Raw genomic sequence first — 18,171 nt, 5'->3', positions numbered from 1 at the left:
CAAACATAGCATGAAAAATAGGATGACTTTAAATAGCAAACTGCATGTGATTTACAGATTGAACTTCTTCTTCATGAAGTAAAGATTAATTCAAAGTATGATTGTCATTGACATGCATAGTCATTACTGAATAAAATGTTATCAAATGACAAAATATTGGAAGTGTTTGGAACAGTCAAATTCTGGCTTCAGATCCTCGGTTATTCTGAAACCAGCAACATTATTGCTGGTTTCAGTATGGTATTAAAACAGGTATCCTGAAACAGTTTTAATTATGAGAGTAATGAAAAATTGCTTACCTTTGCATGTAAGACAATGGATAGTTATCCATTTGATTTACTAAGAGCACAGTAGCAAATCCAGGTAAATAGTCTTCAAAAATGAGAATAATGGATGATTCCGCAACTTGACACTCTACATTCAAGCCACCTTTCTGGTAAAATAAAAATAAAAATCTAATAAGTTTATATAGTCACACTTTTTCCATAGCAATATCAACAAATGTGAAGACAGATTAAATCCAAATGTAATTTATATTTGACTTTTTTTCTTTAGTTTGTGAAAACATAAAAAGCAAGGTTTACTGAAGGGTTTGAGGCAATCTAACAAGAGAAGATTCCCAGATTTCCTAAGCTAGGTTTGTGGAGAAGGAGCTATGTGGAGAACCAGATATGTTCTGTGAAGAAGTAGAAACTACTTTTAGGGACTGTCGGGAATGCTTTATTACGTATTTTTGTATTTGTAGTTAAACCCAATTCCCCAGTAAGATCAGTATAGGCAATTACAATAGCTTTGGAACTAGGGGAACTGCTTCCACCCATCCCCTTCCAGCCTGGTTCTATAGATCCCGGCTGAGTTGCAATGATCGCTGCGTAGCTTACTCTGGCAAGATTACTATCTACTGGAATGACGAGGGAAGGGGGAGGTAGGTAGACCGTGTTGCTGTTGTTGTTATTTGGTTTTTAGGAGCATTAGCAACTAAGGCCATATTGCTCCGAGAATATACAGTGGTCATTCCTTGACCTTTCCGCATCCTCCGTATTTGGTGGTGATGGGCTCGAACCCCGGTCTAATCAAGAAGTGTGTGCTACGCACTGCTTCTCCTTCCCACCTGGCTACGGAGGCGCCAGAGACCGTGTTGTTTACACACACCATAGATGCAGACTCTCTGGAGGGTACAAGCACATTCATAACAAGCCCAATACACTAGCACAGAGGTGGCCAGCTAGACGACCTTTGGGAGCCGCAATAGTGGAAAGCATATTGGAAAGAGCTATATAATAAAATGTGTACGTATGGCTCCACCTGTCGTGTGTAGCATCTCTATGGTAAAACGCTTTAGACGTACGTGTGGTTAAATCATTTTTTTACAGAGCACGAGTTAATTTGTGTGAACATTATTAGTTTCTTTTTAAGTGAGACTCTTTAAAAAGATATTATGCTGTCTGGAAAACGTAAATATGAAGACAAGAATAGGGGATTTAAGGCAGGATGGGAAGAGAGGAGTTTGTTTTTGTGGAAAGAAACGGTAAACCAATGTGTCTTTTGTGTCCAGTAACATTGCCAGTTCAAGACCAGTAATCTTAAGTGCCATTACGAAACAAATCACAGTTCTTTCACACAACAATGTCCGGCTGGTTCTGTGTTAAGGTGAACTAAAATATTGTCTTTAAAAGAAAAATTTAATAGTCAAACAAAGTTTATGTATTAAAGAGGCAGATGTAACAACTGAGGCTGGATTTATTTCGGCCTTTAATATGGCTCGGGCAAAGAGACCATACACGGAAGGAAAGTTCATTAAGAAATATACTGGTCAAGTAATTTCAGTTTTAGACCTAGAAAATAGAAAACTGCACAAAATGATTGAATAAATGCTTGCTTCCAGGCATGCAGTGGAAAGGCGCATTTCTGTGATCAACACTGACATCATAAATAACTTGCATCATGATTTAAAGAATGTCTCAGCACTGAGAAATTCTTCAAACGAATCTACAGACATTGAAGATAAGCAACAATTAGCCACATTTGTTCGTTTGGTAACAAATAATCTAGTTGTGAAAGAAGAACTATTAGATCTGACTGCTTTGAAGGATACGACTCTAGCTTCAGATATAAAAGGAGCTCTTGATCTTGCGCTTGGAAAAGCTTCTGTACCGATTAAGAAGATAGTCAGGGTTGCAAATGACAGTGCTCCAACTATGAGAAGTGTCAATAAAGGGCTTGGGGACTTTTATTTGCTGAAGCATTTTCCACCGATTTTATCCTTGCCCATTGCATTATTTATGGGGAACACTTAGCAGCTAAATATTTTAAATATGAACATGTTATGGAGGTAGATCTGAAAAGTGTTAACTACATACGCACAAACACCAAAACACATCAACAGTTCAAAGCATTCATGGAAGAAATAGACAATGATCAGCTTCCAGATGACGTATTGTGGTTCTGTTCAGTGAAGTGGCTCTCGGTAAGCAATGTTCTAACTAAGTTCTTTCACTTGATGGATCCAATTAAAGAGAGAGAGAGAATTTATCAAAGGAAAAAGGGAAATCTTTCCCCCAACTTGAGGATGCTCAGTCGTTAATAGATATGGCATTTTTCACAGATTTTTTTTTTTTTTTTTAAATGAAAACCCCAAACCCGATTGCTATTAGAACATATAGTACTTAATACCATGCTTGGGTTGGAGATTGAGAAGATGAAAGAAGATATTTGTTGACATTAGACTTAATTTAGACGTAATCGACTGTAATTTTCAGGAAATACGTATGAAGGAAGGCTGTTCCAGAAAACGGCATTGAATGAATAAATGAGGAAGATGAAAAGTTGGTTCTGTGAGTTTGAAGTTCGACAGTAAATGGATGTTGGAGGCACGTGTTCAGACTGTTTTGAAAGAGAGAGAGAGAGAGAGAGAGAGCGGGAATCATAGAAGCCAATTCAGAAGAACAGTGCCATTGGCAGTATCTGTAGAAAAGGCATGGAGTGAAAACAGTACGTCTATGAGACAGTGACTGCTGAGACTCTGTTAGAGAGGAGTCTAATTAACCTAACTGCCCTCTTCTGAATGGAATCTGGAAGCCTGCGAGAGGTTTTGCGGGCACCGCCCCAGATGTGGGAACAATATTCCACTGTAGGCCAGATTTGAGATTTTTACAGAGTGAAGAGCTGTTTGGAATAAAAGTAACATAACACAGAGAGAGAAAGAGAAAACCAAGTTTTTTAGATGCAGAGGAAGCAATATTTGTAATGTGCTTGTGCCAAGAGAGATTAGAAGTCAGGGTAATCCCCAAAAGAGAGATATCATTTTCCCTAGAAATCAGAGTGTCACCAAAGATAAGCATAAGAGCAGAAGAATCCTTTTTGTGAGATATAAGACAAGACTGTGTTTTAGAAGGATTGAAATCAACTACATTGTCCTTGCACTACTGGAGAATTACCTGGAGATTGGCATTTAAGGAATTGGTAGCGGATATTTGAGAAATTGAAGCTGATTGAGCAGGGCAAGATTTATCAAACTGGAATGCAATGTGCTATCATCAGCAAAACTATGGATGGGATTTCCAGTCAATGGAAGAAGTTCATTAATATACAAGAGGAAAACAGTGGGAGAAAGAACTGAACCTTTGGGGACACCAGCATTAGTGGAGAAGTTAGAAGACAGAGAACCATTTACCATCACGCTCAGTGAGTGATCAGAGAGAAAACTGGATAACCAAAAACCAGTTGGCAAACCATAAGATGGCAGTTAATTGATTTCTCCATTACTTTAGAAAGAGTAGAAGTAATTGCAATGGGACGATAATTGGATGGGACGAATTTAATACCCTTTTTAGGAACTGGCTGGATATGAGCAAATTTCCAAGCAGAAGGAAAAACACCTTTGGAATAAGAAAGTGAAAAAAGGCGGCAAAGGACACTAGTAAATTCAGGAACACAGGTTTTGAGAACAAGTGGAGAATTAACATCAGGACCGGGAACTTTCTTAGCATCAAGATTCGTCAAAATCCTTCTGACATCCTTTTGATGGAAGCCGACAGGAGGCATTGAATAGAGCGTGTTGGGAATGGTGGAAGGTGTACTACCAAGATCATTAATACATGAGTTAGAAGAAAAATGGGATGCTAGCAGGTCAGCTTTATCCTTGGCTGAAGTGACAACAGAACCATCTGTTTATCACAGAGGTGGGAGTAGAGATGGGCAAAAGTTGCAGCCAATAGCTTTGGCAAGAGACCACAATGCTCAGCTACCATTAGGGCAAGAAGCAAGTTTTCTACTCTTTGACTGTTCAAAATCTAGTTTGGACTGATTAATAATTGCTTTACAATTGTTGCGAGCTTTGGTGTAGGCAGAAAATGAAACTGAAGAATTGGAAAGAAGCCAGTTACGAACAAGTTCTTCTGTTGAACTGCCTTAGCACATTTATTTGAAAACCAAGGTTTAGATAAAGGACGAGATTTTAAAGTGGAGTGTGGAATAAAGGATTCCATTTCTACAAGAATAATTTCACTGACACTATCTGAGCAAACACTGACATCAGAAGTTTTGAAACAGTAATCTGACCAATGAAAAAAAGAAAAGAAATCTCGCAGGTAATCCTATTTTGCATTCTTGTAATGCCAAACAACGCAAGGTTGGGAATAGCCATGAGATAAAGGTGAGGTGTCTAATGACCATGAAGTGTCTAAAGGACCACTTACTTAGACCGTGTACTTAGAAGGGTTGTTTGTGAGAAAAAGATCAAGCTTGTTAGCTTTATGATTAGGATTGTCTGGTATTCTTGTAAGTAAATTAGCAATTTGTTCAAGGTCATTAGTAATTGCAAAAGCCTTAGCATGTTGACCAGCTGGGTTGGTGTGACTAGAAAACGGAAGCCAGCTGGAGATGTGAACATTAAAATCACCAAGGAAAATTACCTCACTGTTAGGAAAGTTGGACTGGAGACAGTAAAGTTGCAAAGAGAGGAAGTGAAATAGCTCTAAGTGATTAGTGGAGTTCGGAGAATAGAAGAGGCAACAGATGAATTTGACAGAATGAAGTAGAGAAATTTTAAGCAGAGAAGATCAAAAAGAAGAGATCCCAATTACCAAGTCTCTCACAGGGAATATTGGAACGGATATATGCAGAAGTACCATCCTTGAGGCAAAAGGAATCATACAGTGAATAATTTGGGCAGCTGAGATGAGCAGTAGCTGAATCAACCATTAACTGACATTCTGTCAGAAAAAGTAGGGTTTGGTAGACTGCAAGTGGAAATGGACATCATTGAGATTAGAATTGAGACCTGATTAGAATTGAGAATGTTGTTCAGCATTTACAATTATTAAATGTATCTCTGCAAGGACAAGGAAAACTTATTTCTGATCGAGCACATTGTGTGTGTTCAGCTTCCACAACAAACTGATACTCTTTGAGAAGGACCTGTCTTCTAAAACCTTCATTATTTCAGGTGTTTGAGTAAACCCTTGCAAACTTGATCCGGATTTGAAATAATAACTAGACATTATGCATGCAAGTTACACAGATTGGCAGAAGAAATTAATAGTAGATTCATGATTTAAGAGCGCTTAAACCATCATTTGCATTTTTGGAAATTCCTTTTATTGTTGACATTATGAAGACTGGCTGTCCCGTTTCACAACCAATTGCTGGGAGGATACAGCAGCTGTAGATTTGGAGCTACTGTAACTACAAATAGATGAAGGATTGAAAGAACTAAAATACACTTATTATTTTAGCATTTTTCTTTCTGCTTGACTTCTGAGTTTTGGAAACAGGTTCCGGAACAAAAATATCCTAAAACAAAAGAGTGTACACAGAGATTAATCTATATTTTCGTTTCGTCATATTCTTGTGAGTCTTTGTATTCGATATATAAATATATTAAAAATAAGTATCAGCATGGTTTGACTAATGAGTATTACACTGTGTGGACAGAAATCATGAGATGCCTACCTAGTAACGGGCAGGCCCATCTTTCGCCTGGATAAGGGCAGCCACAAAGCGAGCATTCAGTCCATTATTTCATGGAAGCATTCCACAGATATTTCAATCCATTTTTGCTGCACCACTGCCCATAATTCCGTCCATTCCTGGGTGGAGGATACAAAGCTCGAATGGACCTTTCCACAGCATCCCAAAGATGCTCCACAGGATTCATGTCTGGTGAACAGGGAAGCCATTCCACGATAGCAAAATCTGCAGAATGCTCTTCAAACCATGTTCTAGTCACCACGGCTCTGTCTGTGGGGAGGCACACTGTCCTGATGGAAGAGTCCATTGCCCTGTGGGTGCACGATGACCACGAAGGGATACAGATGGTCTGCAAGGATGGACACGTAACCTAGACCATTCAGAGATGCGGCTACATGCACCAGAGGTCTCAATGTGTGCCAGTTGAACATGTCCCAGACAATTCACAACCATCTAACTTTCTGAACAGTTCCTTGTTGACATGACGGGTGCATAGTTTGTTGCAGTTTCCATTAGATATGCACCCTCCTGTCCACTCGAAATAACTGGAAACGAAACTCATTGGGCCAGGAGACCAGTCTCCAGTCATCTAAGATCCATTGCCAATGTTCTTTCGCCTAATTGAGGTGTAGAGTCCTATGTCATTGTGTTAATAATGGGACTCTGCTGGGTTGGTGGCTCCCATAACTTATTGCGGCTAATGACTGCCTGATGGTCTTGGTGGAGACGTTTCTGGCACCGCCCTCGTTGAAGTTGGTGGTGATTTGTGCCACTGTCACTCTCCGGTTGGCTGAAACAATGCGAGACAGACATCGGCGGCCATGTTCATCCAACACCTTTCTCTACAACAGCACTGTCCAGGATGGGATGTTATTTCGGAAATGCCATATTCCCGATACATTCTTGATACTGTCAAACGGGATAGCGCATTTCTGTACCGCCTCCACAATAGAGTGACCCATGCATTGGGCATCCACTATCATTCCTCTTTCAAAGTTGGTTAACGACATTTATCCATACTGACATTGAATAACCATCTACGTGAATGCAGTGATGCTGCTGTGTATCTATATACCTCCCAACCAGTGGGTTCGTCCACTAGCAAATGGGGTGGCAGTGTCGCATTGCCCAGAAACCAGGTATCCCATTAATTCTGCCCTTTCAGTGTAAAATGAACTTGTACATACTGATCCAACAAGTCATCAATCAAACTTTCGACAGCTAACTGCTAAGATGGCCAATACCCGTAAAGCAGCGAAAAAAAACAAAAACAAAAAAAAAAAAAAACCCCTAATATGTAAATATCTTTTGTGAAGTACTGTTTGCCAGAATTAGTATTTTGAGAAATTTGTATCTTTTTATGTATTTGAAAAAAGAATGTAACAAGAATATGCTTACTTAAAAAATAAAGTTATTATTTTTAAACTTTAATCAGTGTTATATATAAAATTTTGATATAAATAAAAATCAAAATATATACACATGAGAGCTGCACCACAAGCCTGCGTGAGCTGCACTATGGCCACCCCTGAGATATAAATAAAATAAATGAAAAGTACCACCTCAAAATAAAAATGATACAAATTATATCAAAAGCAAGTAAAAACATAAAAGGTGAGGAGTAGTTGAAAATAATTTAAGCCTATTATCTGAGTAATGGGGAGGGAGACTGAAGTCACTTAAGATATGTTTAATAGAGTCAGCTGAGAATGAAGTGATGCACTGAGAAGGATTTTCACAGATTAAGTAAGTAAGTAAGTAAGTGGCGGTGGAGAAGATATGTATGGCTAATGTACAATTGTACTATTATAACTTAATCACATTACTTTCATTGGAGCTATTTGGAGCCATGATTCATTTTTAATATGGTGGGGTTTGCTAGAAACTCATGCTATTTTGGATGATGCTCCTATAATCTATTTAAGGAACGAATAGATTTGTAATAGTATCACAAAAAATGTAAGGTTGATAAAGGGAGATTATGAGAAATTACTGAGTAAGAAAGCAGAGAGGGGACAAGGAGTTCTACATATACAGTTGTGCTCCCACATCCGCTGATTCAGTTACCTATGGTTAATGGAAAGAAAAAAAAATTTGGAAAAATCAAGAAAAAAATTATCTGGGGTATACGCAGACTAAAAGGTTAACAGCGGCCCGCAGGCATAGGCAAAAGTGATTCTTTCACTGCTTCTATTACAATGAGCAGCAGCCTGGAAAGCAAGGCAATGGAGGTTACCAGGATTGCTGGGAGTCGTAGTGGAACAAATAAATATATGGACTGTGTAAAGGTAACTAAGAGTAGAAACAGGTGCAAGTATACTTGCAAGTACACCAATACCAGAAGTACAGTAAATCAATTTGATGGATTTGAGGTGCTGATCAAGACATCAAAGGCAGATATTGTTGGGATATCAGAGACATGGTTTCACACAGATATAAGCAGTGCAGAATTGAAATTTGGGGAGTACAATGTGTACAGAAAAGATAGACAGGGTAAGAAGGGAGGTGGGGTTATGCTTGTTAGTTAAGGAATGTCCACAAAATCTATGGAAGTGCATCCAATTGATGTTGGTGGACAATGCAAGGTTGAGTCTGTTTGGTGTGACATAAGCAGGGGGAAAGGAAAAATGAGAGTAGGTATGTAAAAGGCCTAATGAATGTAATGAGTATAATGAGAAATTGTGCAGAGAAACAGAGTGGACCAGTAAATCAGAATGTCTTATAATGTAGAATTTTAACTTTCCAGATATTGATTGGAACTTGTGGGTTGGTCACTCGCACACTAGCAAGACTTTTCTGGATTTATTGGATGACTGTTTTCTACAGCAACATGTTCGAGAGGCAACTACAGGGAGTAACACTCTTCATCTGATCACCAGCAGTGATTATTCAGGCATTAAGAATTTGCAGATAAAGGAACCACTGGGTGACAGTGATCACATTGTTGAAAAAAAGCTGTTAATTAGGGTTGAATTTGAAAGTGTCTACAATTTTGCCCAGACACGATAGGAGGGAGTATATGATGAGAGCCTTGTCGATCAATTCAGCCCTGGAAAGATTGTGCAAGGCTCAAGGGGTAGAATTTTTTTCAGCCTGGTCTGTACTTGTTAACAGGAGAGACTGTTTCAACAGGGATGGGATACACTTAAATAGAAAGGGTGCAACAATATTTGCTGATGCCATCGAGGCAGTCTTAGGTGGGTCGGAAAACTGCTAGCTTGGGGGGGATATAAGGAATAATAGATTAACAGTAGCCAATGGTAGAGGTGAAAGTGATTCTTGCACTCACTGCTTCTATAGGAATGAGCAGCAGCCTGGAAAACAAGATGCAGGATATTTCAGAGACTGCTGGGAGGAGTCATTGCGGTACAAGTAAACACTTGTGCATATGTCCGCATATGTTATTTGTGCATATGTCCGCATATGTTACTTGTGCATATGTCCGTTCTGATATTCCCTGTCAGAGACTTGGCAATTTGGAATCTCCTCTCTTTGATCTTCTCTGGCTTAAAATCTCTCTACCTCATTGTGTAAAATTCATCTGTTGTCTCTACCGTTCTCCCAACTCCACTAATCACTTGGAGCTCTTTGACTTCCTCTCTTTGCAACTTGACTTTCTCCAGTCCAACTTTTCTAACAGTGAGGTAATTTTCCTTGGTGATTTTAACGTTCACAACTCCAGCTGGCTTCCGTTTTCTAGTCACACCGACCCAGCAGGTCGAGATGCTGAGGCTTTTGCAATTACTAATGACCTAGCACAGATTGTTCATTTACCTACAAGAATACCGGACAATCCTAATCATACAGCCGATACACTTGATCTTTTTCTCACAAACAACCCTTCTAAGTACAAGGCTGAAGTGAGAGGTCCTTTAGGCACTTCAGATCACAACTTGGTGATTGTCTCTTCTCCAATGGAACCTTTATCTCATGGCTATTCCCAACCTCGTATTGTTTGGCATTACAAGAATGAAAAATGGGATGACCTGCGAGACTTCTTTTCTTCTTTTCCTTGGTCTCATTACTGTTTCAAAACTTCTGATGTCAACGTTTGCTCAGATCGTGTCAGTGAAATTATTCTTGCAGGAATGGAATCCTTTATCCCACATTCCACATTAAAATCTCGTCCTTTATCTAAACCTTGGTTTTCCAATAAATGTGCTAAGGCTGTCCAAGAGAAGAACGTTGCATACTGTAATTGGCTTGTTTCTAATTCTTCAGTTTCATTTTCTGCCTACACCAAAGCTCGCAACAATTGTAAAGCAGTTATTAATCAGTCCAAACTAGAGTTTGAACAGGCTAAGAGTAGAAAACTTGCTTCTTGCCCTAATGGTAGCCGAGCATTCTGGTCTCTTGCCAAAGCTATTGGCCGCAACTTTTGCCCATCTCTGCTCCCACCTCTGTCCAAACCAGATGGTTCTGTTGTCACTTCAGCCAAGGATAAAGCTGACCTGCTAGCATCCCATTTTTCTTCCAGCTCATGTATTAATGATCTTGGTAAAACACCTTTCACCATTCCTAACACATTCCATTCAATGCCTCCTGTGGTCTTCCGTCAAAAGGATATCAGAAGGATTTTGATGAATCTTGATGCTAAGAAAGCTCCAGGTCCTGATGGTATTTCTCCACTTGTTCTCAAAACCTGTGCTCCTGAACTTACTCCTGTTCTTTGCCGCCAAAGGTGTTTTTCCTTCTGCTTGGAAATTTGCTCATATCCAGCCAGTTCCTAAAAAGGGTGACAAATCCCTCCCATCCAATTATCGTCCCATTGCAATTACTTCTACTCTTTCTAAAGTAATGGAGAAATCAATTAACCGCCAACTCTTAAACTACCTAGAAACCTTCCGTCTGATCAACGATCGCCAGTATGGATTCCGTCAGTGTCGATCCACTGGTGATATTCTGGCTTATGTTACCCATTTATGGACTAATTCAATGGAAAGGTTCGGTGAAACACGAGTAGTTGCTCTTGACATCTCAAAGGCTTTTGATCGTGTTTGGCATAAAGGTCTTCTAAACAAGCTTCCATCTTATGGTTTGCCAACTGTTTTTAGTAATTGGTTATCCAGTTTTCTCTCTGATCGCTCACTGAGGGTGATGGTAGATGGCTCTCTGTCTTCTAACTTCTCCACTAATGCCGGTGTCCCCCAAGGTTCAGTTCTTTCCCCCACTCTTTTTCTCTTGTATATCAATGACCTTCTTCCATTGACTGGAAATCCTATCCATAGTTTTGCTGATGATAGCACATTGCATTCAACTTTCCATTTTGAGAAACCTTGTCCAGCTCAATCAGCTTCAAGTTCTCGAAAATCTGCTGCCAGTTCCTTAAATGCCGATCTTCAGGTAATTCTCCAGTGGGGTAGAGACAACTTAGTTGATTTCAACCCTTCTAAAACTCAATCTTGTCTTATATCTCGTAAAAAGGATTCTTCTGCTCCTATGCTTATCTTTAGTGACACTCCGATTTCTAGGCAAAAGGATATATCTCTTTTGGGGATTACCCTGACTTCTAATCTCTCTTGGCACAAGCACATTACAAATATTGCTTCCTCTGCATCTAAAAAACTTGGTTTTCTCTTTCGTTCACGGCGTTACTTTTCTCCCAAACAGCTGCTCACTCTGTATAAATCGCAAATCCGCCTTGCCATGGAATATTGTTCCCACATCTGGGGTGGTGCCCCCAAAACCTCTCTCAGGCTTCTTGATTCCATTCAGAAGAGGGCAGTTAGGTTAATTAATGATTCATCTCTAACAGAGTCTCTCCACTCACTTTCTCATAGACGCACTGTTTCTGCTGCATGCCTCTTCTACAGATACTTCCACGGGCACTGTTCTTCTGAATTGGCTTCTATAATTCCAGCTCTCTCTTTCAAAACAGTCCGAACACGTGCTGCCACCAGCCAACATCCATTTACTGTCCAACTTCAAACCCACAGAACCAACTTTTCATCTTCCTCATTTATTCATTCAACTGCCGTTTTCTGGAACAACCTTCCTTCATACGTATTTCCTGAAAATTACAATCTACAGAAGTTCAAGTCCAGTATCAACAAATATCTTCTTTCGTCTTCTCAACCACCAACCCAAGCACGGTACTAAGTACTATAGGTTATAATACCTCTCGTGTTTGGGGTTCTCATAAAAAAAAAAAAAAAAAAAAAAAACATGGGTTGTGTTAGGGTAGCTAAGAATAGGAACAGGTGCAGGTATACTTGCATTTACACCAATGCTAGAAGTTTGGTAAATAAATTTGATGAATTTGAGGTATTGCTCAAAACATCAAAGGCAGATATTATTGGGATATCAGAGACGTGTTTTCACACAGATATAAGGAATGTAGAACTGGAATTTGGGGAGTACAATATGTACAGAAAGGATAGACAGGATAGGATGGAAGGAGGGGTTATGCTATTAGTCAAGAAACACAAAAAATTCAAGGAAGTGAAGCCAGTCGACATCGCTGGACAGTGCAGTGTCAAGTCAGTTTGGTGTGACATAAGCATTGGGAGATCAAAATTGAGTATAAGTGTGCTATAGGAATAATGACTCTGATGAGTATAATAATAAACTGTACAGGGAAATAGAGTGGACCAGTAAATCAGAGTCCTATGATGGGGGATTTTAATTTCCCAGATATTGACTGGAATTTGTGGATTGGTCACTCACACACTAGCAAGGCTTTTGTGGATTTATTGGATGATTCTTTTCTGCATCAGCATGTTTGGGAGGCAACTAGAGGGAGTAATACTCTTGATCTGATTATCAGTAGTGATTCTTCATACATTAAGAATCTGCAGATAAAGGAACTACTAGGTGGCATTGATCATAGTGTGCTGAAGTGGGATTTACTCAAAAAGGTAACTACCATCAGGGGTAAAGGGAAGGGTTTTTGCTTTCGTAAAGGCGACTACGATGGTCTGAGAGAGTATTTAAATTCTATATAGTGGGACCAACTGATGATGTTACCAACAGCAAATTCAAAATGGGAAGCATTCAAAGAACTTATCTTGGAAGCTACTAGACTTTACATACCAACTAAGAAATATTGTTCAAAGTTTAGGCCTAAATGGATGTCAGATGAAATAATGAGACATATGGCAGAGAAGAAAAATGCATGGGATATATATATAAATTAACTTGTGACACAGAGGCCTATGACAGATATAAGTTGATCTGTAACCAAGTTACAAAGGAGGTTAGGCAGGTGAAGGCAGATTACGAGAAATCTTTGGCAACAGATGCAAAGAAAAACAGCAAAGAGTTCTTTACTTATGTAAACTATAGAAGGAAGGGGATGAATCAGATTGGTCCACTTGATATCGATGGTTCAACTGTTGATTATCGTGCTCAGGTAGCAAACAAACTAAATGAATATTTTGCATTGACATTCACACATGAGGAGTTATTCAACGAGGGGAATTCCAGAGGTGTATTAAACTCTGGCAGTAAGCTTGATAATCTTTTAATAACTGAGAGTAAATTGGAGGAAAAACTATTTAAGATAAACATAAGAAAGGCACATGGGGTGGATGGCATCAATCCAGTTATATTAAAGGAGGTGGCAAAAGAAGTAAGCAAACCGTTAGCCCTAATGATGATAGCTTCCTTTGACTCAGTGGAGGTACCCAAGCACTGCAGATGTACAAATGTGACTCCAAACCACAAAGGTGTGGTTTGGAGTCAAGGATCTAAGGGAGCAGTGGGAAATTATAGACTTGTTAGTTTAACTTCTGTTACAATGAAATTAATGGAGGTACTGGTTAAAGAAGCATTGCAGGATAATCTAAGCAAGACTTCAGTTATAGCTCGGACACAGCATGAGTTTGTTAAGGGGAAGTCTTGTCTGACCAATTTGATTGGATACTATGATGTAGTCACAAAGGAACTGGATGCAAAGAATAATTTTGATACCATATATTTGGATCTTAGAAAGGCCTTTGATACTATTGCACATAGAAGACTGCTGCTCAAATTGAAGTAGTGTGGCATTGGAGGCAAATTGCTGTTATGGATAAAGGGATGGTAGAGTGGCAGAAGAGAGAGAGTGGTAATCAATGGACACTAATCTTCGTAGATTAATGTTATTAGTGGAGTCTCTCAGAGTTCAGTGTTGTTTTCTGTATTTATAAATGATACTGATGATGGTATATCGGGCTTAATGTCCAAGTTTTCAGATGATATAAAGGTTTGCAGGCTTTTTAATGACACTAATGGCAGTACGCTGCTGCAGCAGGATCTGAAAGGTTGGGCAGAGAGCTGAGAGGTGGCAAATTAAGTTTAACCTTCACAAATGTAAAGCTGCATATGGGAAACAGTAACAGCAGAGTAATGTATCAACTGATGGTACTACATTGACAGTGATAGAGAATGGAAAGGACCTTGGGGTAGTTGGGCGGGCAGGCAGACACAACCTTTTCTGAGCAGTGTAGATAGTCTGCAAGAGTAGCTCATGGTGTCTTGCAATGATATACAGGAATTTTTCTAGCAGGGATAAGGAGGTGATTATCCCCTTGTATAAGGCAATGGTCAGACCACACCTTGAATACTGTTTAGAGGTCTCGAGGCCTCATTTTAAGAAGGATGTAGAGCTGTTGGAACAAGTACAGAGAAGGGCAATAAGATTAGTGAATGGAACAAAGGGTTGCTCATATGAAGAAAGGCTTAAATTTTGCAAATTACAGCGTCTGGAGACTAGGCACCTGAGAAGTGATCTGAATGAGTTGTATAAAGCGTTGAATAGTTTGAACATGCTCAATGCTGATGGGATTCTTCCTCTTGTTCAGAATAATCGCCTGAGAGGGCATAAATTCAAATTGAGGAAAGACAGTTGTAGGATAGATGTGTGAAAGTTTGCCTTTATCCATCCAGTGGGTGGTTGATTTTTGGAACAAACTTCCATCTGTCATTGCAGAAGTTGATAGCTTAAATAGATTTAAGGCAGAACTTGACAAACATTTGGAGTGAGTGTATGGTTGAAATAAGGGTGTTTTTTTTTTTTTTTTGGGTTGATGCTATATAAGCTTGCTTTCTTGCATCATGTGTCTTTGCTAATGCTAAAGGTGCCTCCGTAGCCAGGTGGGAAGAGCGGCAGTGCGTAGCACACGCTTCTTGATTAGATCGGGGTTCAAGCCCGTCACCACCAAATACGGAAGATGCGGAAAGGTCAGGGAATGACCACCGCATTTTCCCGATGCAATATTGCCTTAGTTTCTAATGCTCCTAAAAACCAAAACAACAAACAACAAAAAAATCAAAAGCTAATGCTAATGCTAATCATCTCTGTTTGGTGAAAGAAGAGAGTGTAGGTTGGGATGATAAAGAATGCAATATCAAGAGTGCTGGAAATTCTTGCTAATCTAAATCTAAGTTTTTGTTCAAATCCTTTTTTCATCCTCTTGAGAATGGAGTGGTCATGATCAGTTTCATGACAAGCATGCTGAGAGCTTGAAGGCTGTAGTGCAGGAAAAGTGTCAACATGTTCATTCCTTTTAGCTCTTGGCAGATTAACTTTCCTGAAAAGATTCCCAGCCGTACTGGGGAGGTAGGAGCAATGGTTGGTGTTATCAAGTGAAGCTTAGTAAGGGTTACTACTTAATTTACAAACAATAAAAAAAAAAAAAAAAAGCTAACTTTCCTTCCTTGCTTTCTTCAAATACATTTTGAAAGAAAAGCTAGAATTAAGCAAGGAATTTTATTGAATGCAGAAAAGTAAAAGAAAAAAAAACTGCACTCTAAGCACAGAGAAATTGTTCAGTTGCAAATCACTTGGCCAAAATGTATCAGTGATGTCAAATTAAAATATTAAATTTTTCCTCTCTAGAGCAATTTTTGTTGCCATTGATTGTGGAGCAATGGAAAGTATTATGCTATTATCAGAACAGTTTCTCTGGGTTGAATAGTGTCAATCATGAGAGGGAGAGATTTTGTTTTCTTACACGAAGGCAGTCTTGCCTTCAGCTGTTAGTAAACAAAAATTATATAGTATGGTATTTTGTTTCTGTTTATTATTATTTTTTTCTCTTCATTATTTTATTTTTTTATTGGAATAATACCTAAGCAATTTTGTAGGTGATCACTTTTGTAACTTCACGGTGCTAATTTTCTTGTTTATTTACCAACAGTGTAAGGAATAAAATAATATTAAGAATCACAATACTGATATAAAAATAAGTAAATAATGTAGAAGAATCATCAAAGGTATATTTCCATGATGATGATGCAGTCTCTCTTCATCTGTGCTTGAATTTTGATATTTCATGATTTGTATATTTATTGTTCAAAAACCAGAGAAAATCCAAAATCCTGCAATATCCAGTTACCAAGGTTGATGAATTTTGGACATTGCACCTGTATTGCTATGTCTTCTTTTTGATATCATTAATAATTAGAGCCATCCAAGCATCATATCTGTCATTCATAACCACTTAAGAAGATAGTTTGTTGAGACCCATTCAGAATTTCAGCAGAAAAAAGGACATTATGGAAATTACCCTGCCACCTCTTGCTCTTCAAGCAACAAAAACAGATGCAGATCCAACACCTGTAAATCTAACCAGAATGGCATCCCCCCCACCAGGGAGCTCTATAGCCATGATCTTCACAACTCTGGGATTAAGAAGATCTGCAAGGATAGCATTGAAGAATACAAAAACTGAGATCCTCCATAGTAACATCACACAAAATCCTGGTGCTAAAAATAAGACCAATCGTTGGCAATCATCCAATCATATCAACCAAAGGGTCCCATCCAAAGAAGTCCAAAAATATCACCCTCTCCAACATTCTGATAAACACTGACCAAAAACAAGAGACGGGCAACAATGATGTTGCAATATATATATATACAGTTAAATTCTATTCTTTAGGATTGAACTTTCATTTAATGATGCTGTTTTTGTTAACAACCTGTATGTAATTATCTAGTCTGCATCATACCATTCTCAGGTTATACCAAAGATTGCATACACTTCAACTTTAAAATACAAAATAAATATTATGAAATAAATAATAAAACTTACATTTTTTAACTGTAGAAATGTAGTATGGCTGTCTTTAAAGGAAAATGGAGCACATTTTTCAACAGAATCAGCATAACGAACTACCATCTCACCCAATTTTGCTGCCCTTGGCCAAAAGGGCTGGCACTATTAAATTAAATACATGTAAGTGGTGGACATAAAAATCAATAATCTCAATTTGTCATTAAGGAAATTCAAATTAAAGTATAAACAATTGGACAAATGAATATTATTTTAATAATATAAAATGTAAAACAGTAAGTGCAATGATGTTTGAGAACGAGCGTAGCCTGTGGGGGTGTAGCTTTTTTCCGCTCCTGGAACAGAGAAGTTTTTTCTGATTTATTTTCTGTTTTATTAGTTTAAATTGCCATATTAACTTATTTTCTAGAGTAGCTTTATAATCCTATTTACGATATTTAGTTTAAAGTAACTTAGATAGAGTTTTGTAGGTATTACTTAGTATCAGTAAGGGTATCAAATCCATGTGTTTACCGTTCGTAAATTGCCGCGACTGTTACGCGATAAAAAATATCTTGAACTAGGTAGCATAAGCTTAATATAGTATAGTACATAATATTGTCAATTAATTGGTAAAATCTATTAATCTTGAACTTCATTGTTAATTAAATTGTACTTTTAACTATACATATAACGACTTAGGTTAAGTAACATAAACAATTAGTAAAAATAAATAATTAATACTTAACTTGATATGGAAGTTATATAAAGGGATTTCGTAGATAACACTCGATACCGAAACATAAATATAGCGTTATAACTGGGTTGGGATACAAGTTTAGGGTTTTAATTTTGTACTGAAATTGAAATTTTATTGAAATTAAATCGAAATCATGACTCAGACAAGAGCAGCAAACCAAAAGGCTCAAGCTAATGGGAGTGTTGTGGCTCAGGTAAGAACTTAGGGGGGAAGTTGCCCTCTGAATCACAGCCTTTTAAAATGCACTACTTGCTTGATGTTTGTGGAGCAGTCGAGTACGGGACATGATACTACCATGGGGGATGTCTTTGTGGTTGCGCGATGCAAGGAGTGTAAGGAAATCAGGCGACAACTCAGCGTTGTAATGGGCCTATATGAGAGCTTGAAGGTCATGGTGGATGCCCTCGAAGGATTAAAAGTCAGGGGGCCATCAAGCTCTCAGCTGCCCACACCAATGCCAGA

General features: G+C 38.5%; 1 protein-coding gene across 4 annotated transcripts in view; it reads right to left on the bottom strand.

Moving 5' to 3' along the window:
• The window catches only part of Vps13 (vacuolar protein sorting 13C), a 1,645,987-nt gene that overhangs the window by 314,118 nt on the left and 1,313,698 nt on the right, over positions 1–18,171 (bottom strand). For all 4 annotated transcript variants that reach the window (XM_090373229.1, XM_090373247.1, XM_090373239.1 and 1 more), the window contains 2 exons: positions 16,989–17,114; positions 300–433 (listed from right to left, as the gene is read on the bottom strand). In XM_090373229.1, coding sequence (XP_090229355.1) covers positions 300–433; positions 16,989–17,114 — 260 coding nt within the window. The remainder of the gene's footprint in view (positions 1–299; positions 434–16,988; positions 17,115–18,171) is intronic.

Source organism: Mastigoproctus giganteus, chromosome 1 (genome assembly GCF_048544385.1).
Source record: "Mastigoproctus giganteus isolate SK-2022 chromosome 1, ASM4854438v1, whole genome shotgun sequence".
Lineage (NCBI taxonomy): Eukaryota > Metazoa > Arthropoda > Arachnida > Uropygi > Thelyphonidae > Mastigoproctus > Mastigoproctus giganteus.
This window is presented reverse-complemented; position numbering and strand designations above follow the sequence as displayed.